The sequence below is a fragment of the Notolabrus celidotus genome, chromosome 22, assembly GCF_009762535.1.
Source record: "Notolabrus celidotus isolate fNotCel1 chromosome 22, fNotCel1.pri, whole genome shotgun sequence".
Lineage (NCBI taxonomy): Eukaryota > Metazoa > Chordata > Actinopteri > Labriformes > Labridae > Notolabrus > Notolabrus celidotus.
In genome coordinates, this window is record NC_048293.1 from 12,883,867 (window position 1) to 12,911,755 (window position 27,889).

Genomic DNA, 27,889 nt, shown 5'->3' on the forward strand with positions numbered 1-27,889 from the left:
ACTCACTGAACATCTGTTCATTTTCTTCAACTTTTTGTCTACTACTAATGCAACAAAAATGTTTGCAACTTAACAAGTCAACATCTTACTATCAAGTGTTTTATGTCCACCTCTGAGTTTCTGAAAGTCTTATCAAGAATGGTGCAGACAGCTCGACGCCCTGCTTGCCAGCAGCTGTCTGTTCACTCAGCCAGAAATCAAGCGGTGCCCCCGGACACCAACTGCAGAGCTCCCCAAAGAGCCGAGCCACAACTGGCCCGCTGAGCAGGGGATGTGACTCAACAGCTCATAGGAGCATTTGCAATAAGCTCCAGGAAGTGCACTCATCCAAGCTAATGTCTATAAGACCATGTCATGTGATTGATTTCTACAAAGCAGTGCTGAGGACTTCTGCCACCAAGAACAATTACTCACTGCGTACAATACCTGACCCTGAAACTGGTCGTCATCTGCGACGAGAAGCAGTCGAGACAAAGTGATGACTGCAGCTCAAGGTCACGTCCAGCAGGGATAATTGTAGTCAAAGTGTCTTGCAGCAGAGACCTTCCTCTGTGCAACCTCTGGGCTTCGAGTTTTAATAAATACATTTGATAACAAGTTCTCAAGGTCAGTGCGGATAAGCTGGACTGGAATCTCAATTTTCTGACCAAGCAAATACCAAACTTTAATACTTCAATCAAATGTTGAAAATGTGCTTCTTTTTAGAGTAGGCCTGCTGAGACAGATATGTTCATACAGCAAGGAATTACTTTTGTATTGTCTTTTATAATAAGTCTATTTGTTAGCCTTTACTGGCAGGACAGCTGAAGAGAGACTTGAATGTTGGGGAGTAATTGATCAATGATCCTTCATCATGATTGGAAATCAACTACCATTGGGTCAGCAGCATTATTCTAACCACCAAGACTCTTTATTCTAACCAAGACTCAGAAGAGGGCGCCCACTCTACCAGCTGAGCTCGGCCAACCTCAGGTGTGTGGATCACTCTGAATGTGGTCCAGTCTGAGTTAGACTCATTTCTCAGCTGAGTCCTTACAGTGTGCTGCCCTCTGCTGACAGATCTCCAACACTTCACAGAATTTTGTTCAGATTTATGGACTTCTTTTATCATAAAATTACTTTAGTAGTCCTAACTGAGCAGTTTCTGCCTGTTTTATAATATTTTGTTGTTGTGTAGACTAAAACTTGTATTTATCTGTCTGCATAATTGAGTCGTGTGTTTTCAAAGCTCTTGTATGGAGTTTTTAACTGGTAGTGAAGCAGACTGTGATTAACACCCTTGCCTCTTCATTATTATACTGAACCTCCTATGTTTGTAAAAGCGTCTGAGATAACGTTTGTTGTGATTTGGCGCTATACAAATAAGATTTATTGATTGATGATTGATTGATTGATTGATTGATTAGCTACGAAAGCATACCAGACCATGAGAGATTACTTATATATGATCATTTCATGTGCATGTCACAGCTCGCCACCTAATCAGCCTCATTAAATTGTCCCACGCCGAAGATTGATTGCAAGTTGCACATCTATGGAGATGGAAGGAGATAGAAATGGAGACACTTTCATATATATTTTCATAAAAAGGTTTGGTAGTTTACTCTATCTTGTGTATTGTTGTTAGGCTTTATGCACAACCCCAAAGCCATTTGGACACTGTAAAATGTTTATAAAGCAGAATTTGGTGGTTCAGTCCATCTTAAAGGAGCTTTGGCAAGTAGTCCACATTACCAGATTTGTTTCGGAAGAATATTGGGCCCATGGAGTGATTTCCACTACAGAGTCAATGTTTTATATTGATTTTAATGTTGGTTTATTTCTTTAATCATCTTTTTTTTTATATTAACTTCTCAGTTGTATTTATATTTTTAGCCTTCATTTTATCTTCAACTCTTATCCTTACCCCTTTAATTATTTTAACTATTTATATTCTTAATGTTAATTTGATGCTTTAAGTTATTTTAATTACACACACTTTGTTGTTGTTGGTGTGCACTAGTCTCTATCTAAAAATCAATTTTTTTTTAGTATGTCTTGCCATTATTTTATTCTTCTTTCTTGTTTCAGTCGCTGTAAAGCACTTTGAATTGGAATTGATTAATATGAAAGGTGCTTTATAAATAAAGCTTGATTGATGTCTGTTGTGTTTTTAATGCAGTGCTACCTGAGGGCAATCCTGGTATTGATGCTCGTCTTTTTATGCATGGATTTCCCCAAATTCTCAGTCTCTTAATATTATATACTGAAGATGATGGAATCCCCAAATGCTTTGCATTTGGAAAATTGGGACACTGAGGAGCATCAATCTGAAATGATTGAACTATCTGATCATGCAGTGTTTGACTTCTGAGAGACTCAGCCCTCTCTGAAAGGAATTACCATATTATTTGAAAGATGTTCCTCCAGTTTTTTTTTCTACCGCATAACTTTTTTCAGTGTTTTACACAAAATGTAAACGAGCATATATTTCTCATAAACTATTTTTCAATTAAATTTAGGGTTTGGACAAGTTGCAGACAATCAGATTGTGCTTTTGTTAACAATTTACAACACATCTCAACTTTTGGAACTTGCAGTAAGCTTAGGCTATAAATATTGTGCCATGTGCTTTTATGTGACACACTGGAATATATTTAGAGAAAACTGTGTTCCCTTCATTGTCCTTTCAAATCACACTATTGCTTTATCACTGAAAGATGTACAAAAGATACAACTACACTTGATCGTATATAAAAGTGTTCAAGTTTATTTCAGTTATTTCATAATGCAATACATATATACAAGGTAGGATTTAGATCACATTAAAAAACTCACAATAAAATGTAGTCTTAGTAATCTCTCATTTGAGGCAGATATATTTGTTCAAAGATAAACCAGATTCTTCTGTGGTCTCTATGTGGAGCAACTGCAGCACAAAACTTCATCATATGGCCCGCTGTAACTGTGGAGCAAGAAAGAAATTACATTAGGGTCAGTTCATTCAGTCTTTGCTGTCCCTAGAGAGCAATTTTGAAGCAGGGTGATAAAGATGACCAGGAAAAACTGTACGCTCATGTAAAAAAGTGCTCAATAATGTTGAACCACTAAACCTATGAGTAATTGCTGACCTGTTCTACTATCTGCAAAATATGGTGTGAAAAGAAAGCCATGCAATCTGTTTGTTTCACAATGTTTTTCCATCACTGTTCACTTGAGGGGTTACAGGTCATGTTTGTAGACATTTATAAAGTTATCCACGTAGTCTGACACACGTGAACACAACCCTTTAATAAAAAAGGAATGAATATTGATGAGAAAGAGCGTGAACCCTTTTCCTAAATTAAGTAATGTCAATTTCATGCAACAAAAGTCCCCTTTATGCTAAAAATACAGAGTAGAAATGACACTAAACTCATGTAAAGCAAAAAACTCCAACAGTGGCAGATACCAAAATGTCAATTTAACAGACCAGGACTAAACTTACTCTATGACGGTGCAGACGGAGCAGCAGAGGCTGGAGCAGCCGGAGCACTGGCGTGTGCAGGAGGAGCAGGTTGGACGTTCACACTGGGAACATGCCGCCCTGGTTCCCTGGCTCTTCTGACACACACAGCAGCCTGCAGAAGCCACCTCTGCACCTAAACAGAAACCAAGCATCCAAACAGAACACACCAGATGAGAATTTAGAACAGCACACCAGTTAAGAGGGTACAAAACAGAGCATCATAATGTGGGACAACCCTGACATCTGCTGGTGACGAGTCTGAACTGAACCAACTATTTACATGATGTGGAGTTCTCTTCCTCTCTGAGTTCTGACCCGTCTCATTTAAAGATGCTGCATGAACAATCAACCTTATCCACTATTAAATGGATAACAATGTGCTATGCAACTCTTCATTACTTGCATATACCACATCATAATTATCTTGTTACCATATACAATTCAGCATGTATTAAAGCATAAGCTGAAATCTTACAAATCAGTCAAACAAATGCACACATGTTCATAAGTATACTGAGACAGCTAGATCATTGTAATTCTAGTAGATTCTTCTAACAGGAGTTGTCTCGACATGCCCATGGCAGTGTTTTAGTGTTGACCTGTAGGGGGAGACAGTCGCACAAACATTCAGTGGAAGACACCCAATTAATTCCTCTTCTCTGCCTGTAAATCTGAAGTGACAGCTACAACTGAACTTTGGAAATACTGCAGATTTTGTCCTGACTTTTGAAAGAAGATCAGCTCAATGTAAGTACAGAGAGCGGGAGTAAATACAGCGGCCAGTAACTCATCCAAAGTAACTCTGAGTGGGTAGGAACTAAAGTACACTTGAAAATTGAAACAAGTCTCATTAATCAACTATAAGGAATGGACACATTTATAGCAGAATAGAAAGGTGAGTCTTGTTATAAAACATGTGATTATCCTTTTCTGATGTTTTCTATGATATGCTGTAGAGCAATCTGTGCTCTAAACTTAGTTCTCAGTTACTTTTTCATGTCTGTTTTTGTGATGTAAGGGCATGTAAAACAAGATTGTGAATACAATCGGCTGAAGTTAGCTTAGCACTCTGCAGGGTGTCTGCTGGGCTCAGCCTGAGATAGGGTCATGAGCTCAGACATCCAGGAGAGGCTCGAAGTAGAGCCGCTGCTCCTCTGCATCAAGAGGAGCCAGGTAAAGTGGTTTGGGCATCTGGTCAGGATGCCTCCCGGACGTCTCCCTTGGGAGGTGTTTCAGGCATGACCGCCTGGGAGGAGGCCATGGGGTAGACCAAGGGCAGGCTGGCGAGGTTATATCTCTCAACGGGACATGGAACGCCTCGGTCTGGGCTTCCCTGTTGAGACTGCTGCCTCCACGACCCGGATAAGCAGAGGAAGATGGATGGATGGATGGATGGATAAAACTTATACTTTACTTCAGCTAAATATTTATCTAAAGGTTCTAACTTTGTAAGGAGAAGTCAATCCAGGGTATGTATTTTTTTGGAGCAATGAACTGTATTGGTTCTCTCTGCATGTCTCTGATCCCTCTACTTCATTGGGACACTGCTCAGAACACCTAAATCCTTAGTTCAGCCTTGTCCCTACTTTGCTTCCATCAGTAGAGGGTCATTGTTCTCACATGTTTCTACTTTGTTTACTGATTTAGTCAACCTTGCTGAGATTTCAGGGACTTACATACCCTAAGCGTCTGTACCACAAAACCTTCCTGGGGATTTTTGGAATCAGATGATTGAGTGGCTGGCTTTTGCATTTGACTGATAAGGAAATCACATGAGAAGCATCTGATGTTGTAAAAACTTAAGGTTTGTGCTGATACACGGTCTTCTTTCACGTTGCTCACCTTGTACAACATTTGATCTCGACAGTCTCCCATCATGTCCAATCAGCGTCTGTCCTCTCAGTAAAGTCTGGCTGTGTCCAGGTCTCTCTATTTGTCCTGTCGGCTGCGGGTCAATGCACCTTTCCTCTCCTGTACAAATTTTGCCCATTACTGCCTTGGCCCCGTTGAAGAGCAGGTTTTTCGTCTTTTCTGTGAGGAAGAAAGAAAAAAAAAGACATCCACAGATGAAGTTAAAAGAGACCAACTCAAATGAGCAGCCATGGCTGTGACAAGGAGAATGCAGTTTAGGGCGTCCACCACCCAGTCTATTTGCACTCTTTGTTGTATTTCATAGCTTCTGGCAGTCATGGCTAATCAAGGCAAATCAAGGATATGAAGTTCAACAGGTGTTAAAGGGCATTTAGCCCCATTAGTGAGGTTTAAATAACCGTGGTTTGGCAAACAAATGTACCCAAAGTAACTGAAGCAACGGCATTTCTCTTCGTATGTGGGAGAGTTGTTTGTACCCACCGAGAATGTGCTAACTGAGGAAGCTAATGCAGTGATATAACACGCACTTACCGTGGATTTCTCGCCTGTACTTGTCGCCAAACACTCCGTAATTATTGAGCTCATGTTGTCCGATGTGGATTTTGTATTGGGAGGAGAAGGTTTGTTGAAAAGGACAAGCTCGTTTCGGCATTTTAGCTGAGTAAATTCGCGCGGTGCTCCTGTGTGCGTCCTTCTCTCTTGTTGTTGCGGGAAAATATGAAGGAAAAACAAAGAGCCAATCACAAGCGTGTTTTATTGTCACGTGAATTCCAAGAGCCAATCAGAAAACTGCTCTAGTGTCACGGGGTACATTAAACTGCGCTCCATCTGCAGCCCGCTAACCGTGCTGCGTTTAAGGACTGTCGTGAGCTGTGTAGTTTCTTTTTTTACCCAGGCAGGAGGAAGCACATTTTAAAGTTTAAATAATGTGAAATGATGCTTGCTGTGAAACTGAAGACTAAAGGATTTTCTTTAATAGTCAATGGTTTATAAACTTACCTTATTACCTTATATTTCATGTCTTTAAAAGTACTTCTATCTTTCTTTGTACAGATAGTATTTTTAATTTTTATTTAGAACTTTTGGATTTGTGTTTAGGTTTATATATTTATTGCCCTTACTGTCTCTTGTTGTGTTCTTACTGTCTTGTTGTTAAGTACCCGTGTTCCATTCACCACATCAAATTCCTTGTGTGTGCGAGCTCACTTGGCAATAAAGCTTTCTTGAATCATCTTGAATCTATAGCAGGGGTGTCACACTAATTTCAGTTCAGGGGCCACATACAGCCCAATTTGATCTCTAGTGGGCCGGAGAACTAAAATCATTTCATAACCTATAAATAACACACACTCCAAATTTTCCCCTTTGTTTTATTTCAAAAAGTACACTCTGAAAATGTTCACATTTCATTTACTATCTTTTTTTTTTCAAAAACAGCTGTTGTATTTTTCGCCATAGTGAGTCTCAAAGTGGGGCCGAATATGATTCTTTAAGCACTGAAACCTGCTGCGAACACACCAAACACACAGGTTTCCAATTCACCTGACACACAGAGTGTAATGTTAACTGCAAAAGAACAGATAGATTAAAATAATGAAGAAGGTAAAGACTATTATGGACCCCCCAGCTCCAGCATGAATAGTTTGCTTGCTGGACAGTGTTGTATGCAGGGGTCCAAAAAGTCTATGAATTTCCACCGGATTGTGCAAACTGCAAATATTATTTTTCCTCACTTTGAGAAAAAAAAGTCCCAGAGCGCCGTTCAGGTGCCCCCAGTCAGCCGTTTGATTGTAGGACAAATTTTAAATAGTAGTTACTTTTATTGAAAAATTGCAGTTAATGTCTTCTCTGTAATTTTTCACTTTGCAAAGTCATTCCGAGGGCCGGGTTGGAACCTCTGGTGGGCTGGTTTTGGCCCGCGTGCCGAATGTTTGACACCCCTGCCTTATAGCATCAAATGTTTATGCTTACTTTGCAGAGAGTCAAATTAGACTTGAGAAATCCAATTACTGTGATGAACAATAATCAGAGTGACCCACTATAGCTCTTTCAACTTTGGTTATTGACAATGTGTTTCTACTTCATTTGTTGATACAGCCAAACAATGAAAATAATCTCACACTCAAATTATGTAACTGTATCAATAGAAGAACAATGATTTTTTTATTGCAACAAAACAAACTAAGTAAACACTGCACACGGTCACATACATGTCTTGTTTATTAGCTACTGAGGAGAGGATCATTTAGGTGATGAAAAATTGCCACAGAGTCTGCGCTTCCATCGAGAGGAGGGGAGAAAGGTATTCTTCTAGAACATCTGGATCATGCACTCTCTGGACTTTCCAACACCAACCCACTTGACTAAAGAGAGAGACAGAAATAAAGAGGGAGATTATAAGGTGGAAAAAGAAGCTATAACAATTAACACTGGGAAATAATTTATCTTATGAATGGAAGATTTGTTTAATCATGCATTACAATTTATTTTTATTTTATTCAGAAGCCTCAGAGGGGTAGTGTTGATCATGTTTTTCAGCTCTACAATGAAACAGTAATATATCAGAGTTTATTATGTTCTATGTTGTGACATACTGGGAACTCCAATGTGGTTCTCAATGAAGCGGATGTAGTTCTGGGCCTTGGCTGGGAGGTCATTCCACTTCCTAGCAGCAGACGTGTCAGTCTTCCAACCAGGGAAGGTCTCATACTCGACCTCTACTTTTTGCAAAACGTCCATGTTGGCTGTGATTTAATAAAAAAGAAAAATATGACCTTATCTTCATAATCCTACAATTATCAGTTGAATCAGATTGTTTTTGTAAGTCTTATTCTGCCTTACCTGGGAAGTGGGGGATCCTTTTTCCATTGAGTTTGTAAGCAACTCCAACTTTTATTTCATCAAGCACATCCAGAATGTCCAGTTTTGTCAAAGCAATGCTGTAGACGGGCAACATGTCACAGAACAGTTTAATATGTACTGTGTGTCATTATCCATCATATAGAGGTAGAGAAGAAATGTGTTGTTGCAGCATATGCATGCTTCTCTATTTGAACACAAAAACCACAAAGCACCTGATGATAAGTTTGGTTTTCTGAAGCTACTCACGCGGTGAAGCCGTTAATCATATGAGCGTATCTGACGATAACCAGATCCAACCAACCGCAGCGTCTCTTCCTTCCTGTGGTCACACCCACCTCATGACCCCTTGTCTGCAGCAGCTCTCCTACTGCCTGAAGTAAACAGATAAATACAGGGCTACACTTAACTTCATTATTTCTGAGCTTTATGATGTCAGGCTTCACTTATGAAACCTAAAAATATACCATCAGTGCCCCAGTCATATACACACACGCACACAGTACAATAACACATCACATGAGCAGGGTGAAAGTGTTAAGATCACGACCTGTATCCCTGTGGTCAGTTCCGTGACAAGTAACATAACCCAAGCTCACACAGTAAATATATCCTGAACACGGGCTCTAGCCCTAAATTTATCCTTGTGAACATGTGATCTGCATAAGAGGTAAAGAGCCTGTCTCTCACAAAATTTGACAGCTGCAACCAGCATGAGAACAGCCCCACCCCTCCCCTTCCCAGCCCTCTCCTCCAACAGACCTGCTGTCTGTGTGTTAGCCACATGATCATGAAATACACGGTACATGTCAGGCTTGATATCACTGGGTTACACAACATGCTGTGTGCTCCTTCTTCATACAATACAAAGGCCAGGGAAGCAAATAAATCATGTGAAAACAACATAAGATACTCTAAGCTCTTACATTTAGTTGTTCTGTAGGGAAAGCTCCAATGCCCACTCTGGTGGTGTAGGCCTTTGATACACCAAATACATCGCCGATATTCAGAGGAGGGATGCCAAGGCCGGTGCATGCCCCGCCCACAGTGCAGTTGGATGATGTCACAAAAGGATATGTGCCTGAAGAGAGTATTGTTACGTGTTAATATAACGCTGTTTCCCTTCCAGGTTCTGCAAAATCACATTGCATCTCATGTCATTGCTGCTGACCCTACCAAAGTCAATATCAAGGAGAGCTGCATTGGCCCCTTCTACCAGAATTTTCTTTGGAGGACCATGAAGAGCTTCGTACATGTAATAGACACCGTCTCTCACCATCGGCCGCAATCTCTCAGCGTAGTCCTGCAAAAGAGAAGTGTAACATACATTTTTAATGTGCAATGTGCATTATCTCTTGTTTGATATACATTTTTACTGCACAAAATACATGATCTACAATGCAATACACATTTTGACAGAACAAAGTTAGTTTTTACTTTACAACATGTATTTTTTTACTTGATTAGGTACTTGCTATGTTACAGTGGATGCTTGAATGTTGTGCACTTAATGTGGAGTATTTCTTAATGTTGTTAATTGTATAGAGAAAACAGAGGGTTTTTATTCCATTCTATTCTATTCCATTCTAGGGTGGCTGTGGCTCAGTGGTACAGTTGGACGTCTCTGTATTGCAAGGTTGGCGGCCCGATCCCAGCTTCTGCTGTCTTCAATCAAAGTGTCCTCGGGCAAGACACTGAGTCCCAAACTGCTCATGTCAGTGGTGTGTGAGTGCACATGAATGGGATTAGTCAATATTGGTGATCCCCTCCCATAGCATCCTTCATCTACAATCAGTGTATGAATGTGGTGTGAATGACTGAATGTGAGGGGTAGTTTTAAAGTGCTTTCAGAGGTCGGTAAGACTAGATACTTACTATGTATATAAGCACAGATCCATTTACCATCAGTTCTATTCTAAGCTTTTTAGTTGTGGTTGGATGCACTGACAGTGGTTCCTTGCATACTGGTCTTAAATGTCTACCTTGAGTTTTTTCAGTTGGTCCTCAACATCAACTGTCAAGGCTGGATACATGGATTGATACTGGTGGACAAGGTTCTTGAATCTGAAAGACGAGGATAGCATGAGTCATGTTTCAACAATTAACTTCAGTGTTTGATCAGTGTTCCTTCATTTCTCACCTCATAGAAAAGTCCTTGAAGTCACCCAGCAGGTCACATACACGTAGGCCAGTGCGTGACGCTTTGCTGGAGTATGCCGGTCCGATGCCCTTTTTGGTTGTTCCGATACTTTATTATAAAACACAAACAAAATAAAGTGATACTGAATTATTTTTGGAATTCAAGTATGTTTTTACTAACTGATTGTTTGGTTTATTTGCTGAGGCCTTTTTGAAAACCTTCTACTGCCTTCATTGCCACCCCTGCCCCTTACTTCTTTCCTTCTTGTGCTTGTCTCTCAGTTTCTTGCAAGCCATCGACGACCTGGTGGAAATCAAACACTGCAAAGAGATGGCGAACAAATCTTTAAAAGGCAACCCACACACTTTTGTGAATAAGGTCAACCTCTTTAAACAATTACATGTACTGTACATACCAAGGTGAGCTCTGTCTGAGACAATAAGTCTCTTCTCCCAACCTCTCAGACCTGGTCAGAGAAGAGAAATTCCATCTATGTGAGTATGCTCAATCATAACTTATGCAAACTACTTTTGTAAGAAGGGTAGATTTTCTTCGTTTACCTTTTTTCTCATTTTTGTCACCCTCCTCAAACAAACCAGGTAGATGTATCACCACTCCATTCCCAATGAGTGATGTGCTTTTAGTGTTGATGATCCCGCTGGGCAGAAGGTGGAAGTCGTATTCCTTTCCATCCACTACCACAGTGTGACCTGCATTGTTGCCTCCCTGGAAATCAAAGCAGGGTACAGTATTACGACCATGTCACATGGTGCTGATGGCGATATGTTCAAATAGAATACAGTATGATGTTAACACCCAAGATCTCTAAAGAAGACCCTGCCAAATTCAAAAGCCTGATTTTATTTTCTCCAGACAGTGATAACCCCTCTTCCCAATCCACCAAACTCCTCCAGCATCTATTTTAACAGACTTGGCTCGTGCTGATGGATCCCCCGCTCTGTTCCCTCCAGGCTAAGACCTGGCCTTCTCACATATCAAGCCACCCTGAGAATGTGACCTCTCTGTAGCCTGGTGGGTGGGGCTCTCAAGCCTCCAGAACACAGGGTGCTAGTCCTGTCAGTGGGGAAAGTACAAGTACAACACAGCAAAGCAACAGTTGGCATCTTTCCTCCCAATGTGTTCCACTGCTGGACTGACCTCTGGTTTCAAACCAGACGTGTGTGTGTGTGTGTGTGTGTGTGTGTGTGTGTGTGTGTGTGTGTGTGTGTGTGTGTGTGTGTGTGTGTGTGTGTGTGTGAGTGTGTGTGTGTGTGTGTGTGTGTGTGTGTGTGTGTGTGTGAACATTATGCAAGTGGACATAAGTACTCTGTCTGGAGTTTATCACGAGTCAAATACATTTAAAAAACGATCTGTTTACCATGATCTAATTTTTATCAGCTGAATGAGTCGTTTGCAGCAAATCTACAGAAGGTCGAGAGAATGATCAGAGAAATCATGCTTGTAAGTTTGATTTGCTACTGCTACAATAACAAAAAGTGACTTATGGGATTCCGTATCTGCACAATATTTTACATTTGAATCAAAATGTCACAGTGATTATATTAAGAATATAAGAATCTACTGCACACTCTATTATTTGCATTAATCTGAGATTTCCCATCGTATGTTTCCATTTGTAGAATCAATCCCCAAATCAAAGGGGTTCAAGTGTTTTTACCCAGAGCACCTGTTGCGCTCGACTACGCTGCCAGTTAGAGACTGATTCTATTGTGACGATCGAAATATATAGAATAAAAGACATTCAGAAATAACACACGGACACGCCCATGTGAATAGTCAGCTAAAATCACGAATCACAACAGTTACCTGACATCTGCACACGTAGTCCGCTTCAGTCGCCAATAAGTCAACGACTTTCCCTTTACCTTCGTCTCCCCATTGCGCACCGAGGACCACGGTCACTTTGTTCCCCGCGTCGTTACGCGATCGTTTCTGTCCTGTCGCGGCGGTTTGACTCAGGTTCTTGTGATCTTTTGCCGACCAGGTGAGCGACATGATGGCGCTGGCTTTACTCCGCCAGTCTCAAGACGACTAGACTGCACCGCAAGAGCGGCATTGCCATATCTGTAACCTCAGCGCTGATGATGTCAGAGCCAGACGCGCGTAAAGAGCGTCGCTGCGCTCGGGCAAGTGTCTCCAAGGCGGTTTGTCAAGAGAATACAGGCTGTCCACACAGCAGTAAAAGGGTGTATGAAGGCAGCGTAAGCAATCAGAAGCAAATTACATCCATTGATCATACATATTGCAGCCCTTATAACGGGGTTTGTACGTGTAATGCAATGTTTGATTGCCTAACTGCGTTGATTAAAAGCAGACAGAAAACAGTAAATTCACTTTTATTAAAATATATTAAACATTAAAAGTTACAATCCATTAAATCTTTTTTCACATATTTCCTGTTATAGATCTTCTGGATAATATATAAAGTTTAAATTAAGACATGACTTTAAAGCAGTTTTTTGATGATAAATTAAATATCTTGTACCAAACACTGCATCTTCCTCTGTATACAGGTGCCAAGCAGCTATTAAAGCTTATAGCAAAACACATTCACTGCATATAACAATTTTACAAAACATAGAAAGCATATTCACCAAAGCAATCAAATACACAAAAGCTGCAACTCATTTACATAAAGTGACATGTTAACATCCTCGTTGAGTAGATCCCAGCCTTTGTTGAGTTTCCTCTTCTCAGTCTCAAAAAGCAAATCATTGCAAAAGGAAGAATTCTGCATCCACCAGAAGGAGTCAAATCTCATTTTCTTGTCAACTAAAATACAATTCAGTCCGTCCAGTTCAGCGACATTAACATTTTCTTTTTCCTCTTGATTTCCTTTTTCTGCATTCACCTAGGAAAACAAAAACTCAAATGAATAGATTGAATCAAAAACGTTTCAAAAATTAAATACTTTAATGCTTTTTGAAAGCTAAAATATTTACAGTGGGATAAAATAGTGCAGTTAGAGAAAAATGTGTCCACAAGTCTAAAATTGCAAACATGACTAAATCAGCTTTAAATTGTTTAAAACTTCTTTTTTATGAATAACTTTGTAAAACAATGCAACACACTGGATCTTTTAAATAAAATCAGCTCAAACACAGTTTTACAGGAAGCACACGAGACTGTGTTAGTAGGTTAAACAGTCCCAGTTGCAGATTTGCGGAATGGACAAGAAAATATGGTAGGTAAAGACACAAAAGTGACAAATTTTATGAAATAACTCAGATCACGATGACTACACAATGACACCACAAGCTGCAAGGCTGCGTAAGATCAGAAAACTGTGATGTTAGATCTCTAAAGTGCTGATTAGAGGATTCACTTCTTCACACATGAGTACCTTTAGGGTTAGTATTCCCCTGGTTTGATGGGCATTAGAATCACCTCAACACACATTTGGTCGAATGCTGTTAGGATTTTGGCCTGACCACAACTGACTTGCAAAAGCATTGAAGAGAGAGCAAGTGTTAAAGCTGGACAACAGAGACAAATGAAATCCAGTTAATCCAGTTAGACCAACAAATGATGTGTTATTTAGGACAAAGCTTTGACGGTGATTGAACTCATTCGGATGATGTTCCTGCTTACAGTTTGCCATCCCACCGTTTTTGACCTACCTCACTGCAACACACAGCCCTTTTTATGTTTAGTGTGTCCTTTCCCACCTTGTGTTTCAGAACGGAAAACAGAGCATTCAAACAGACTGGCCATATTTACATCCATTCAATATTCAATCTGCAAATCAAGGGCTGCACACTGCATCCAAACTCTTTAATAAAATGCATGTCACATGCTTAGTAGTTAGGAATAAACACTAAAATAGCCAATACATAAAATATAAAACGTTAAATGGAATAAAAACAAAATAAATAAAGACTTCCCTTCAAGACACATCAAGCTACTAGCATTCCAAACATGATTTTTATTGAGATATATGGACGGATTACCTGAATTACTCTTCTTTTTGTTTCGCTTAAAGAAGCCTCCCTGTTTCTTTGGTTCAGGTTTAAGGGATGGAGGCAATGCTTCAGAGACTGATGGCAATTCTTGAATCTCTGATTCCAGTCCATCTGGGACATCACACCCCTCGATGCCCTCAATAAGTGCGGTCACATTGCTCTTTGGGTCCGAATGTTTGGTGCCGATGACCTCATCTTGGTTGTGTGTTTTTACGATAATGTGCGCCTGCTCCTCTCGTCCTCCGGCCTTTGTTAAATGGCTTATTTTATTACTAGTTTCACCATTCTCTTCTCCCGGTGTATTGCTTTCACTCTGTTTCACATTGTCTGTTTTTGGGAAAGGACTTTCTTTGATTTTAACATTAACACTGGTATTCGCCGTTTCCCCAGGTAACAGCCTCTCAGGTACTGAGCGGTCTAACACAGCCTCCATCAGGTCTGAATCGGAGAGGGAAGATGGGCTGAGGGCGCTGGTCTCAGTTGAATCAGGTGAAAAGCCATTTGTTGTGGGGGGACATGGTTGGTGTTCCTCTTTAACTTGGGGTTGAGGTTGTGTCATGTCTAGCGGTGAAACTGAAGGTTCCTGTGGGTGTTGCTCCTCTGGCAGCAATGTCGGCCTTTCCAGAGGTGTTTGTATCGTCATGGCTGCTTTTACTGGGGGTGTGCTGGGAGGTGCAGCTGGTCCGTCTTGCACTGTACCCTGCAGTGCTGGTGGATTCTCTTCTGAAGGGCTGATGAAACCGTTCACTTCGCCTGCGGCGGGCTGGTGATCCTCTGTCTGAGGTTTGGTGAGAGCGGAAATGGTTGCTGCTTCTGCGGCCTCTTCTTCTACAGGCTTCACACCTGGTCCTAAAAGGGAGAGGTAGTGGGTAATGGTGGTGAAGTTAAACACATTATGACTATTACCATCTTTGAAATGGGGTCATAAGTCTTAATGACACAGATGCATGGCAATAAAAAGTTGTCATGATAGCAAATGATAAGCATGGCAAAGCAAAAGAGCTGTGGAGCTAGCTTAGAAAGATGGCAGCGGTTTTAAAGAGCAAATAAAAAAGAGCCTGAATAAAGCAGCAAGGCTGTGTTGTGGCTCGCAGTGAAGTGGCTCAGAAGCGGCGCTAGGTCTGCAGATGGAGGCCGCAGTCTCTTGTCCTTACCAGACTGGCAGGTATCCCTACGCTTTTCACTAGAAGGGAGGCTTTCCGAATCGCACCTGGGCCGGGTCTTTCTTAGGCTGAAACCTTTCCTGATATCCGCCAGGAGATGGTCGATGATGCAGCCGTCGTTCTGTGGCACAAAGCCTTTCTTGACTAGTAAAGAGAGGGAAAAGAGAGGAGTTAAAACGCAGATAATTCAAACTGAACCTCAGTTACATAATTCCAGCTCAGTGAAAGAAAGGAGGGCTGTTCACTGCTTACTTATTTTTCCGTTTTCTCCCTTCTGTCTCTTGGATTCTTCCTCAGCCAGCTGCTTCTTCCTCTTCTCTGCCTTGGCTGCCTGCTCTCTCCTCATTTTGTTTTCCTGTTATCATGTAAGTCAGGATGTCACTCACTGCCAAGTACAAAATGTACTTAGCAATTTGTCTTTGTATCATTCGGAGCAGAGGCTTATTAGCAACCCCCAGCTTTCCCACAGTGTTATGCTTTCTATGCTCTAAAGATAACACAGCTCTCATACCCAACCAGAGGACTTTATATGTATGGTGTCTCAAATAGCATTGCATGACTCTTCAAAGAGCAGTGCAAGTTTAAAAAAACGCCACATTGTTAACATTCAGTGTGTAAAAGTCTGTAAATATATCATCATGGGAGTAACGTGTCTTCCCTGACCTTCAGTGACTTGATGAAAAGTCCCCGGAAAGTCCTGATGGTTCCAAAGAGATCCTCAAGAGACAGCTGATTTGTGTCCTCACATAAGTAGACAGCCAGCGCGCTCTTCTTCTTCTCAATTGCATTGAACCTTTCAGTTAGAGTTTGACATGCCTCCACACTTTCCTGCAGCAGACAAAAAGGAAAGAGAATTTGGGGGATTTGGATCAAGCTTGAAAACAGCACTGAGTCACAAAGTGTTGGCTCTGTTTGAAGGAAAAGCTGAGTGTATCATCATCTTACCTCAAGAACTTTGGCAAACTGTTCCTTCACCTCTTCATTGGAATTGGAGACCTTCTTGGCCGTCTCGTTCAGTCGTTTTAGTAAGGCACTGGCTTCTGACTGAACAGAGTCCAGATTAACTCTGAGGGCAAAAGCATGAATCCTTTTGTTATCTGTCGGTTTGGATTCAAGCGGCAAAACACAGGCTGAAGTAGATGTTAAAGGTTTCTTTACCCAGCTGCTTTTTCACAGATCTCAATATCATCTGGAAGATCCAGCAGCTCTGGGTGGTTCACCTCCGCTTCCTTTGCAGAAAAAGAAAAAAGCCTCAGTGTAATTAAGCAGGTTCATAAACAAGGAAGTAAAAAAGAATTAATGGCAGCAATGGGTCGCTTAGTGTACCTCCAGGATGTGATGAAGCAGCGTAATGCGGCCCTTGTTGGCCTTCGTTTCTGTAAGCTTGAGCAGAGAGCTGATCTTGAAGCCCTCAGCATTCCCTGTGTGACTTCCCTGAAAGTAGAACGATAATTAAAAATGCAAGCTCCTTCTAAATGTCAGCTTCAGTGAAATAAACATGAGACTAAAGAGCTTCTTACGTAGTTGAGAAAATTCCCAACATCCAGGATGAGCCTGCAGAAACTAGGCATGAGCGTGCTCTCTCTGAGGGCTGACAAATGAGTTACACAGCGTTAACTTGATGATACAGGATATATATGGATACGGATAGTTCAGCTGCATGCGTGGGGAATAAATCTGAAAGTCACAGGTTCACTTACACTGGCACGCTTCCTCTACCAGCTTTGCTTTTGGTTTCATCATTTCCAGCACTGATGAAGTCTCCTCGCACAATAACATGCACTCAATCCTCAGCTGATAACTGGGTAAACAAGCCAGGAATCAAAGTGTGTAAATTAGGAGCCAGGTTTTACAAGTATTTTCTGGTATGAGAATATAATTAAGCAGCCCTTAAGTATGAAAAGTTACCTTGGCACTGTGAGCAGGAGGGTGTAGAAACGATCAACATTTGCCAGCTTCTCTTTTTCTCCTTGGAATGATTTCAAATTCTCAATCTAGAAAAAAAAACAACCAAAATAGTGACTCATACATTTGCCATTATCAAATGCACTCTTAATGGCAGATATGCGAGAGGAAAAAAGAAAGAAAAAAAAAAGGAGAGTGGATCGTTAAGAGTACAAACCTCATGCTTCTCTGGTAGGAGCTTCAGAAGCTGCTTCAGCACCTCTACATCAAACCTAGATCGGTCCCCTTTCTGAATCATGGCTATAAAGTCCTCATTAGTGCTGGATGGAGAACATTGAAAATATTCAGCTGAAAGATTTTTAAAATATGTTTAAAAGCATTAAAACAATATGTTATATCTCACCATCTAAACTGCTTCAGGAATATGTTTAAATTCAAGTTTTTCTTTGGATCAATAAATGTAATCTATGGACAAAAAAAGAGTTAGGGAGACAGTTTGATTATTCAGCTTTGATAATCAGGTCTGTGTCGTTCTGATGTCCACAACTCTGAGGAGCCGTTTCGAGTGTTGACCAAGCGCACCTCTTTAGGCTCCTTCTTGACAGGAGCAGCTGCCCCCTTGTCTTTGTGCTCGGTCACCGGGAGACAGAACAGCTGCTCGATACTGCTGTAGTCCGGCTCATGAGGAGGAGGCTCTTTCTGAACCGAGGCCCACATGGAGTGACCATCTGTGTGTGCGCAGGAAGAGAGGAACCTGTCATGAGCTAATGGGGATCCATTTATGTGTCGAAATCACACGGAAGCTAAACAAATTCGAAAGTAATATCCTCTTGAAACTCCGGGGAATCCTCTGTGATAGCCTCATCACATAACATTCAAAAGAGGAACAATGGCTTGTTGAGGAGAGTGCTGATCATAACAATATTCCATCCCCATCACTTATTCTTTTCCTGAGTGTCTGCTGGCAATGTCTTCACTCTACTGTTCAGTTTAAACAGAAATGGCCTAAGGAATAAATAAGGTCTTGATGGATGGAAGCAAAAGTGATTTTACTTTATAATTCCAGCGTGTATCAAAGTGACATTTTTAAATATTGGATTCAGCCTTAATAAAAAAAGGAAACTCTAGGAGATGATATTTTATCCCCTCACCTGTTACAGCTCGCAGTTTCTGCCAGTTGAGCTTCTTCATCCTCAGTGTGGGGCATCTGCTGGCCTTTACAGGCGCAGCAAAACCCAGCACCTGGCTGCTCTGAGCCATTATCATACCAGGTGGAGGAGGAGGTGGAGGCGGCATGCCAGGTAAGGGAGGTGGCGGTGGGGGTCCAAAACCCATCCCTAGCAACGGGGGCGGAGGGGGTGGGGGAGGCATGCCTGGGCAACCGGGCAGTGGTGGTGGAGGTGGTGGCGGCGCCATTCCTGGTAAAGGAGGAGGTGGTGGAGAGCCGCCAAATCCTCCAGGAAGTGGCGGAGGAGGAGGTGGAGGTGGAGGAGGAGGTGGGGGCCCAGTGATACTCAGGGGTAGAGGAGGTGGAGGAGGAGGAGGAGGGGGGGCACACAGCAGCTTCTGAGAGGATGTGGTGATTTTGTCTGTCTTCACTCCGTCGTGCTCATCAGTCTGAACAGCTTTATCCACCTTCAGGAGCAGCCCGTCGACTTCATGGTGACCAGCACAGCTCTGCCCTTTGGAGAAGATCAGCCGCTGCATGATCTTCTCACTCGACTCCATCTGAGCTGGAGCACAAACACACACACACACACACCGATGGACCAACACTACATAACTCTCAGGTACAAGAGCTTTCATCCCCTCTGTCAACAGCTGCTTCAATTTCATCACTTGGATTTGTTTTCATGTTTAATCTCTCCTCTTCACACATGAATCACTCAGGTGACCATTAGCTAACCATTAGCCTCTTTAAAGTGTTGACCTAAAGTGCACATTAACTTCATTGTTAACTCACAGTCCTGGGCCAGCAGCGTGGCTCTGTTAGTGATGGCTTCCAGAGCCAGCCAGATATCTGAGCGGCCTGGACCCAGCACCAACAACGTCTGCAGGATGGAGAGCAGCTGCAGGGAGGCCGGGGAGCTGCTCACCTGCAAAAAGTAACATGCAAATGTACAAATTATAGACTGCGTGTTCAAATAGCCGGATCAGATACACCTAATGGATGACAAACTGTTTTAAGCGGTCAGTGGTACCTTGTTGAAGAGTGTAGTAAAAACCTCCAGGTGATTACTCATGTCGATGCCCCCGTAGACCCGCAGCAGCTCTTCATCATCCTCAGTCATCGCCTCTTCAAAAGCTTCGCATTGAATTATCAAATCTTCATCCTCCTGCTCCCTGAACAACACACACATACAGATCACTGCTGGGGACACTTCATTGCATTCAAATGCCATTTTCAGTTTTTAGAAAGCAGCGATGAATCACTCATTAATTGATGCAAATTGCAAACATCTTTTTCCTGACAGCAGCGCTTTACTTGAAATGATAATGAACTTTAAAAGCAACCTTTAAAAGATTCCTGGTTGCATAAAAGCAGCTTTAATAAGTAAGAGAGTGACAAAATGAAAAGTGAACAGCAGAAGGAGGGCTCACCTTAACTTTGGCAGAATATCAAGCAGCTGAAGCCCTGCAAGGCAACAATCAAACACAGAGCCCTGAGTATCACAACAAAATGCAATTATCGGCTTTCAAGAAAGTTTATCTTAGAAGGTGTCTCGTTTCTCTCCTCCACGGTGGCATATGTGAGATTTTTGGAGAAATGGCAGGAAGTCACAGGTGAGCAATCACAGAAGGGGAGTGGCAGAAAAAATGCCTGATTGGTCCAAGGTGGTGGGAAGCATTTTGGGACATTTAGGAGGATTCTTCTGACATTTTTGTCAAACTATCTTAGCTGCACCAATCTTTGGGAGCTTTCACACTGATGCCTTGAGGGAAAAAGCTTGTGTTGGAGCTGTTAGTCCATTATTAGTCCTGTTTTGTCTGGTGTAGGCTGGAGAAGACTTCACAGGTGGTAAAACTCAACGATAGAAAATAGAGGGATGTCAGATGGCTCAATTTCTCACACATATGTCATAAAACGACATGAAGTCAGCGTGAATTCAGAGTCAGAGTGAGGATATTTCTTGACTAGTTATGGTATAAAATTTTATAATGCACAATGCTGAGTTCTTAAGTACTGCTGAGTATCTCCAGCGTTTTGTCAAAGTAAGATTGAGGTCATCAGATCTATTCTTAGACAGACCCAGTGACAGACATGTTTGTAACAGAGCTCCTGCTGATGGCCTTCTTTCCCTTCCCTGAACTCCCTCCAGCATCAGTGTGAGCAGCCTGTTTACCATCGTGTGACCTTACTCATGATGCGACTCTGATTAAATCTTAAATAGCAGCTGAACAGAGAACCTACCTATAAACTCCTTTCTCGTCCGGTCTCTCTGCCTGAGGTCATCCGTCCCAAAGATGATGGCGTTGATGACACTGAGTAGCGTGACCATGTACGGGACATTATCTGTGGCCTGCATCTCGTTCATGATCACACTGAAGCGATACTGCCGCGTCTTCACACCCTGAAGGGAAAATCCAAATCAGAGTAAGAGTCATTGAGAAAGAAAGGAAAAGATTCTGATGTACAAAACTTGTGCAGTCAATCAGCCACTAGGGGGCATTAGAAGGTAGTTTAACAACCCAGAATGATGATGTAGGGTCATGTGAGGTAAATCCAAAGGCAGCTTAACTTTTCAAAAACAGATGCTACAAGTGTGACTCCTCTACATGCTCTCCTACTTGCCTTGTAGTGATCCAGGGCGTCGAGCGCCAGGCGGTGGCCTTCTGCGGAGAACATGCTGAGAGCGGCAAGCAGCTCAAACACTTGCTTCTTCACCATGATGTTGGAAGTGTCCAAGGCTGTGGGGCATTAAGATCACACACATCAAGACAGGTCAGGTAGTGATAATAAATGTGTCTGTCTCTCTCACAATAAGCCATCCTGTCACCCTTATCACTCCAGAGTGTAAACTCGAGCGTGATGTTTTGCTTCTCAGCCTTTAAGGCGACTCAACTTGAACTTTGCCTTCTAAAGAACTGATGCTGTAGATAACGGTGTGTTGTTTATTTAAAAAGTGGGAAAATCCATTATTCAAAGCACAGCATGACAATATATTTTTAAGGATATTGTGAAGCAGCCTTTTATGAGTCATCTATGTACAAACAGCTGAATACACGTCTGGATTAAGGTCAGCAGAGTGAGTCACTGAAAACATTTTGGTCCCCTGAGTTCTGAAGGATTTGGACAAATACTACAAATGTTAGAAATTATGTAAAAGACTGGAGCCTCGAGTTCTGAGACTTTTTTTTATGAATGAATAGTTTGATTTAAATATCTTGAGAAAATTATTCTGCATACTTTGAATATTATCTTTTCGAGGTGCTGGTTTTGCTAAGCGGGGAAATTGCATAAATCATGTTCAGAGGCTTTAGTCATCCAAAGGCTGCCCAGGTTTGCTACTCTATCCACGGTCCTGTCCTTTAAATTAAGGCATCTAAAGCCCCCCAAATATTCTTTAAGATGTATATTTATTTCCTCTTTGAATGCATGAGGCCACTCTGAGTTTTAATCATGTGATCAAACCTTGTGAGAGCTGCCGTATGTATCCCTCATTTTCTATAATGAAGTCGATTCCCGCAGAGGAGTTCATGACCGCCCTGACGCAGTTGACGCAGGTGAGTTGCAGGAGGGCGTCTGCGATACGAGAGCATCCCCGCCCTGAGAGCCGGTCCAGGGCTTCCAGGAGGAGATCCAACCCGCTCAGCTCCAGAAACTGCACCATCCATGTCTGGTCGCTGCCCTCCAGGCGGCGCTTCAGCCCCGAGTAGTTAACCACAGTGGGGACTTGCAGCAGCCGAATGCAGAGCTCCGGATCAGCACTCTCCAGGTTGGCTTCCTGCTGGGTGTCTGAGTCCTGAGAAGAGCCAAGGCGGCCTCGGACTGCCGCCCACTTGTTCTTTACATCCGACTTCCCTGACATGATGCCTGTGGAGGAGAGGAGGAAGCAGTGTTTAGTCATTGTTTATGTATGCAGATCATTTTCGGCAATTAATTTAAAATGATCATCTTGTTATGATCTGCAGATGGTGTCTGTTCGCAGAGCTCTCCAATGGTTTCTGTCCGGTATACAGAGTCACCATTGCTATCCAGACTACAGGAAACAGGCCAACATGAGGCCTTATCAGAAAGGAAGAGACAACAGAATAGGAAATGATAGCTGTGCACTTTCATGTCAGCAGTCCAGTTATTGCCAGCTCGGCCAAACATTCCTACTTAATCCTGCTTGAAAGAGAAAAGACACACAGCCAGCTCGTCCAAACTCTCCACAAAGCACGGCTCAGTGTTGTCTGGACGGAACCTGTCACAATTTACAGTAGAAATGAATCTAATATCAAGCTCCTGCCTCTGGTAAAACATTAAAAAACATGCACAAGGCACATTTGTAACAAGCTAATACATAGAAACAAATCAATCGTCATATCAACATAGCTTACCCTGACCTGAATCCACACATTGATCCAACAAGTGCCTCAAGTTTTTATGCGTAACGTCAGAGCACAGTCGCCTCCTTTAACCAAGCTGTCTCACCTCTGAGCTTCTATAAACCAACCACTGCAATTCAAGCAACTAGTATAAACATGTTCCCACACGCTAACTGAATCAACAGGATAAGGGTTCAGACCAAAAAAGGGGAAAGCTTTCAGTATTCATCTAAAAATACTTTCTCTCTGAGCTGGAGCTCTTCTATTAGGTGACCCGGGATAAATGAACGGTGAGGGTCTGTCTCCTGTTGTTGATTTCCTTCCTGGCAAAAGAAAGATATACAAACGAGACATTAAGGCATGTGCATGCGCAAACAAAATGCTCTGCAAAGATGTTCCTAAGTGAGCTAGCCTGGAAGGAATTAAGATTTCAGAAGTTGTTCCTGTCGTAGTTAACTACACACACTTACAAGCAGTTTGCGAATATCTTACATTTCCCTCCCTCGCAGGGAACAGACGTAATGACTTGTGAAAAAACCCGCAATTGGATTTCTATTCACTCAGTACAGTCAAGGTGAAGTGAAGCTTTTTTTTTTTTTTTCTCACATTTTCTGGCAAAGCATTTGTCAGCTCTGACTGCAGCATTTTTATTCCTGCTGCCAGTGTGAGAGTGTTACCGTGGCAGCAAGCAGGCTGACAATGGCGTTTCACAATAGGCCTTCTCAGTACTCTTGAAAGAGCTGTGTTCATCAGCCACAACATAAATGGAATGCTCCCTGCCCCCTTAAAGCTGATGAGAGTTACGCCAAGCCACCATTTAAACACTCCTCTGATTCAGGCGTGCATCGTGTTTTCATGTTCTGAGTGAGGAGAGAACAAAAAGTTGCAAGTTGATGCTTGTAATCTGGAGAATTTTCACACTCATGAAAAGTTGTGAAGCTGACAGGGTTCATCGGATGAGTTTTGTGAAATGGATTCATTCTTAGCAAAGTCATAGTTATGAGTCTGACTAAGACACTTGAAGGGAAATGGGGATGTGTCTGTGTGTGTGTGTGTGTGTGTCATGTGGACAACTCAGCGTGGTTCAGGAACTTTTCACAAGGAAGGGCAGGGCTTTCCCGGGACAGGAAACTTGGCTCGAGATAAACATGCTGGTGTGACAGCTTATGTTCCTCTTTTGCAATTTCAGTTTCATTCCCTCAGATGATGGTTTGACCCCATAGAGACTGGAAAATTTTGTGCATGCACAAACTGCATGCACAAACAACTGTGTTACATGCTGATCAACGTCAAAATATGAGGGACAAAGCATTTATTCATTTCCTTGTGCACTCCCCAAATAAAAACAACTCTCACTTACAGACCTCGTCTGCCAGATCTCCCACACATACCTCTAATAGCAGGCTGATTCACTGAACACAGGACGAGCCTACTCATCTGTCCTCTGGTTAAGCCGCCCACACAGCAGCCCACTGCTACTGTACAGCATCAACACTTAGCAGCTCCAGGATTCATTTCCTCTGAGACATATGTAAAGCTTATGCACTCTAAATTTCCCCCAACCATTTTTTTTGTCTATTTCAGCAACAATGAATGAGTAAACAAACTAATAGATTTAGGGGAGATGGATTAAACCTCAGGCAACACACTGCACACTTTTCTCATCTTGTTTCCCCTCCACAGAAATACCCCATATAATCAGATGAAGGATGGGACGCATGTTGTAGAATTAGATTTGAGCTTGTTATCATGCTATTACGATAATGATGATTTCATGGTACACAACACATGTGTTCAAACAGAGTGTATGTTAGGTGGATATTGTGTGCTTAGAGGTTCAAGCTTTATCCCAAATATCTTTACAATGTTTGCACGATGATTATCTCAACAAGGAACATCTGGTAGACATTAATCTGATATCCCAACCACCTCTCCTCCCCTTTCTGCTATTTAAGGGAGTGACCGACTTGCCCGCAAAGTCCACAAGCACACTTTTGGAGTTGAAATGTATCCTTTTCTATCATCCTGTTGTTTAGTTCCCCTTGCTCCCACACAGTCTGATGCTGTCTTCATCTGCTGCCAAATACAGTTACACCTGCACAGTTACACAAGTGACAGGCGATATGCTCCAAAACAACCTTAAAACTGCAACCCTCAGTTTGAGCGCATTGTGCCAACTAGGTTTTTTGTTGAGTCTTGTTCCTCCACATTCTGTCCAAGGCGAGGAGGTTTACAAGGAGCACTCGTTTTATGGCAAAATAAAAGGCTGTGACACACCAACACGTATGCGACTTTCAATCTGCACTATGCAGTAGTCCATTATGATCAAAGGGGGGACTGAAATAGCGACATTAACCGTGCAACATCAGCACACTGCGCTGCGATTTTGCCCACATTCCGAGGAGTATAACGGGACTGGTCACCTTACTGTGGCAAGGAAAAGACAGCGGGGAAAAAACACATAGAGATATATACTTCAGCAGGTACACATGCCTGATCGTACCATTCTACTGCATTAATACAGATGATCAATAAACTGACTGTTACACCTTACCTGTTTTTATTCCATAAATGTGCACTTGGAAGAAATGCGTCCTCTGGTCTGTCTCAAAAAGAGGATCTCCTCTCAGTCATCCGGACAGCCTTTCATTCTGCCAAAAATAAGAATAAAACGTGAATCCCTGAAAATGTGCTCTGTGCGGCAGGTGAAGCCCCGTGTGGCACTTGGATGGCACCGCGTCTAATCATTAATGCTACTGGGCTTTCACTCACTTGTGAGAGATTGGCAGTGTTAAGGAAGCAATGTTGTTGAGGGGTGACATCCGGTTAATCCTTTCAAAATAAAATACATGTGGCCTCGGCAGAATACCTACAGGCAACTTTTGAAGTTTAGAATTAAACTCAATGAAACATACTGATAATAAATAAAAGATAGTTAATCAATATTAAAAGGCTATAAAAAAAGGCATTAGCTATCCTATAAATAAGGTTAACTTTGTACCTACTTTGTATCTATTTATCAGATATAAGTGTACATAGTGTGTATACATCTGTAATAGTTGCCATTTTTTATTTTATTTTATTTTATTTTATTTTAACTTATTTTATTTTATTATATTAGATTTTACCCTTGTCATTGCTATTATTACTGTTGTTATATTTTTTAACTATGTTAGTACATTGTTGTATTCCCCTGTCCTGTGTTATAAGCTGCTGTAACAAAAGAATTTCCCCCAACGGAGGACAAATAAAATATATCTTATCTTATCTTATCTTATCTCCCTTTGTAATAACAAGTAGCCTACTGTCATCCCGGTCTGAAACAATTGATTTATTGTTTAGCGTGAAGAGAAAGAAATCAAGCAAACATGACAGAAGAGTCAACAGAGCATTAAATATGTTTCTAAATAATATTTAAGTTTTCAAAGAGATATAATTTAAAAAGTCAATGTATTAAGAAAAGCTTTGAGGAAGCTGTCTACCTGCCTTATTTTGTCCCACTTTAAAGGAACTTATTCACAATCTTTTAAATAACTTGAAGGAGTTGTAGGTCTACAATACAAGAAAAAGACTCCAGTGTGAATAAAGTGAATACCAGTGGATTACGCGTTTCCATAAAGATGAAGTTCACATATTATACTTCACAAAAAGTTAATTTATCCACTCAAACATGTAAGCTTAAGCTAGCTAGACAAACGGCTAGCCCACTATTTTTGCCCTTCTAAAATCACAGAAAATAACACCTGTATCGCTTCCTTTACAGAACTATTCACTTTTGTTTACAAAACAAAGAGAGCAATTTATCAAGTACACATACAAGTTAGTAAACAAAGTAAAAAAGGAAAGAAAAACAACCTTTTCAGAGTAACAGATGTTTTTCCAAGAGGCCAGCCAACGGTTTAGCTTTAACGGACATTAACTGACTTTGCACAAAAACGACGACAGACAAATAAATTGTTGAATTTCAAACCCAGACATATGATGAACTTTTTATTAATGGGTTTAAGTTACCTAACTACCAATGTGTTTGGATAGACCTGGTAATATATTATTGAAAAATGTAGTTAAACTTCAACTGTCATGCAATACTAACTACTGTCGTAAGATTTATTGAAACATATATTTTTTTAATAGTAGTTTATAATGTTTTTGACGGTAGAATTGCTGTACTTCCGGTTTCAGTGGGCCTGTCTTTGTCTAGCTTGTTAAGCTGCTTGTGATGCTGAATGCAGCCAGTGGTCGGGCCCTCCTCCCACTCTCCCCATCCCATTAGATGGATCCGACCTCGGGCGGGCTGTCGCTGCTGGAGGGAAATTAACTTGGGCTCCCTGATCATCTGGACAGCACAAGCTGCCTGACACTGTTACAGAATCTATTATACTCTTGAGATAATGAGGTTTTATCCTGCTCTACTCTGGGAATCTGTGTTCAGGTCTGGAGTGACCCAGCACTTGGTACTTTGGTTATTTTGGTTAGGTTAATTGTTGATGAAGATAATGGAAGGTCTTAAACGGGTTGGTTGCTTCATTGTAGATGTTCCTTTTTTTATTATTATAACTAAAAAAAAAACAAACACACAAAAAAATAATTCCTTAATTACTTTTGTGCATTGCCTTTACACTGCTTGGCAGTACCTGCACCCAAATGGACTTGAAGCACTTTGTTACCCGTACTGATCTTGTTTTCTCTTGTCTAGATCTTTGCTTGTGTTGTTCTTGTTCCCGTATGTACATCGCTTTGGATAAAAGTGTCTGCTAAATGACATTTTAACATTGTAACATCTGACAGATGAAGAAACTGAGTCCAGCTTTCAGAGTATGTAGCTGGGTGCTTTTCCAATGTGGGGTACAAAAACATGTTCCAACTTATTTTCAGCATGTTTTAGGCCAATTTTAACAAAATCAAAAACTGTGTTTGAAATCACTCAGATCACAATCCATGATGATAT

General features: G+C 41.6%; 3 protein-coding genes and 1 long non-coding RNA gene across 12 annotated transcripts; 1 reads left to right on the top strand and 3 right to left on the bottom strand.

The window, feature by feature from the left end:
* Positions 1 to 2,726: 2,726 nt before the first annotated feature.
* On the bottom strand, positions 2,727 to 6,095 carry siva1 (SIVA1, apoptosis-inducing factor). Its single transcript, XM_034675470.1, has 4 exons — positions 5,891 to 6,095; positions 5,330 to 5,518; positions 3,467 to 3,620; positions 2,727 to 2,944 (listed from the first exon to the last, which is right to left on the bottom strand). The coding sequence occupies exons 1-4, from the start codon at positions 6,009 to 6,011 to the stop codon at positions 2,896 to 2,898; spliced, it is 513 nt and encodes a 170-aa protein (XP_034531361.1). The 5' UTR covers positions 6,012 to 6,095; the 3' UTR covers positions 2,727 to 2,895.
* LOC117806515 lies at positions 3,969 to 10,495 on the top strand. Its single transcript, XR_004629679.1, has 3 exons — positions 3,969 to 4,382; positions 9,348 to 9,536; positions 9,809 to 10,495. It is a non-coding gene; the product is annotated as an uncharacterized LOC117806515 (long non-coding RNA).
* Positions 7,487 to 12,534, bottom strand: adss1 (adenylosuccinate synthase 1). The gene is made up of 12 exons (XM_034675469.1): positions 12,186 to 12,534; positions 10,919 to 11,084; positions 10,774 to 10,824; positions 10,612 to 10,678; positions 10,359 to 10,466; positions 10,201 to 10,282; positions 9,395 to 9,521; positions 9,145 to 9,299; positions 8,468 to 8,592; positions 8,201 to 8,298; positions 7,954 to 8,103; positions 7,487 to 7,722 (listed from the first exon to the last, which is right to left on the bottom strand). The coding sequence occupies exons 1-12, from the start codon at positions 12,372 to 12,374 to the stop codon at positions 7,670 to 7,672; spliced, it is 1,371 nt and encodes a 456-aa protein (XP_034531360.1). The 5' UTR covers positions 12,375 to 12,534; the 3' UTR covers positions 7,487 to 7,669.
* A 320-nt stretch (positions 12,535 to 12,854) lies between these two features.
* Positions 12,855 to 26,919, bottom strand: inf2 (inverted formin 2). 9 transcript variants are annotated; one of them, XM_034674543.1, is made up of 24 exons: positions 26,797 to 26,918; positions 25,496 to 25,592; positions 22,043 to 22,444; positions 21,203 to 21,318; positions 20,822 to 20,981; positions 20,011 to 20,044; positions 19,611 to 19,752; positions 19,373 to 19,505; positions 18,561 to 19,142; positions 17,992 to 18,137; positions 17,813 to 17,874; positions 17,627 to 17,729; positions 17,413 to 17,498; positions 17,205 to 17,305; positions 17,025 to 17,095; positions 16,831 to 16,938; positions 16,663 to 16,733; positions 16,450 to 16,570; positions 16,168 to 16,332; positions 15,757 to 15,859; positions 15,496 to 15,648; positions 14,330 to 15,190; positions 13,723 to 13,819; positions 12,855 to 13,230 (listed from the first exon to the last, which is right to left on the bottom strand). In XM_034674543.1, the coding sequence occupies exons 3-23, from the start codon at positions 22,437 to 22,439 to the stop codon at positions 13,731 to 13,733; spliced, it is 3,804 nt and encodes a 1,267-aa protein (XP_034530434.1). In that variant the 5' UTR covers positions 22,440 to 22,444; positions 25,496 to 25,592; positions 26,797 to 26,918; the 3' UTR covers positions 12,855 to 13,230; positions 13,723 to 13,730. The 9 variants fall into 9 exon arrangements, 7 of the variants coding, with proteins under 7 accessions (XP_034530434.1, XP_034530437.1, XP_034530439.1 ...); XM_034674546.1 differs by lacking the exon at positions 13,723 to 13,819 and adding an exon at positions 14,000 to 14,047; XM_034674544.1 differs by lacking the exon at positions 12,855 to 13,230 and adding an exon at positions 14,000 to 14,047 and having other exon boundaries at positions 13,394 to 13,855.
* Between the last annotated feature and the right edge of the window lie 970 nt (positions 26,920 to 27,889).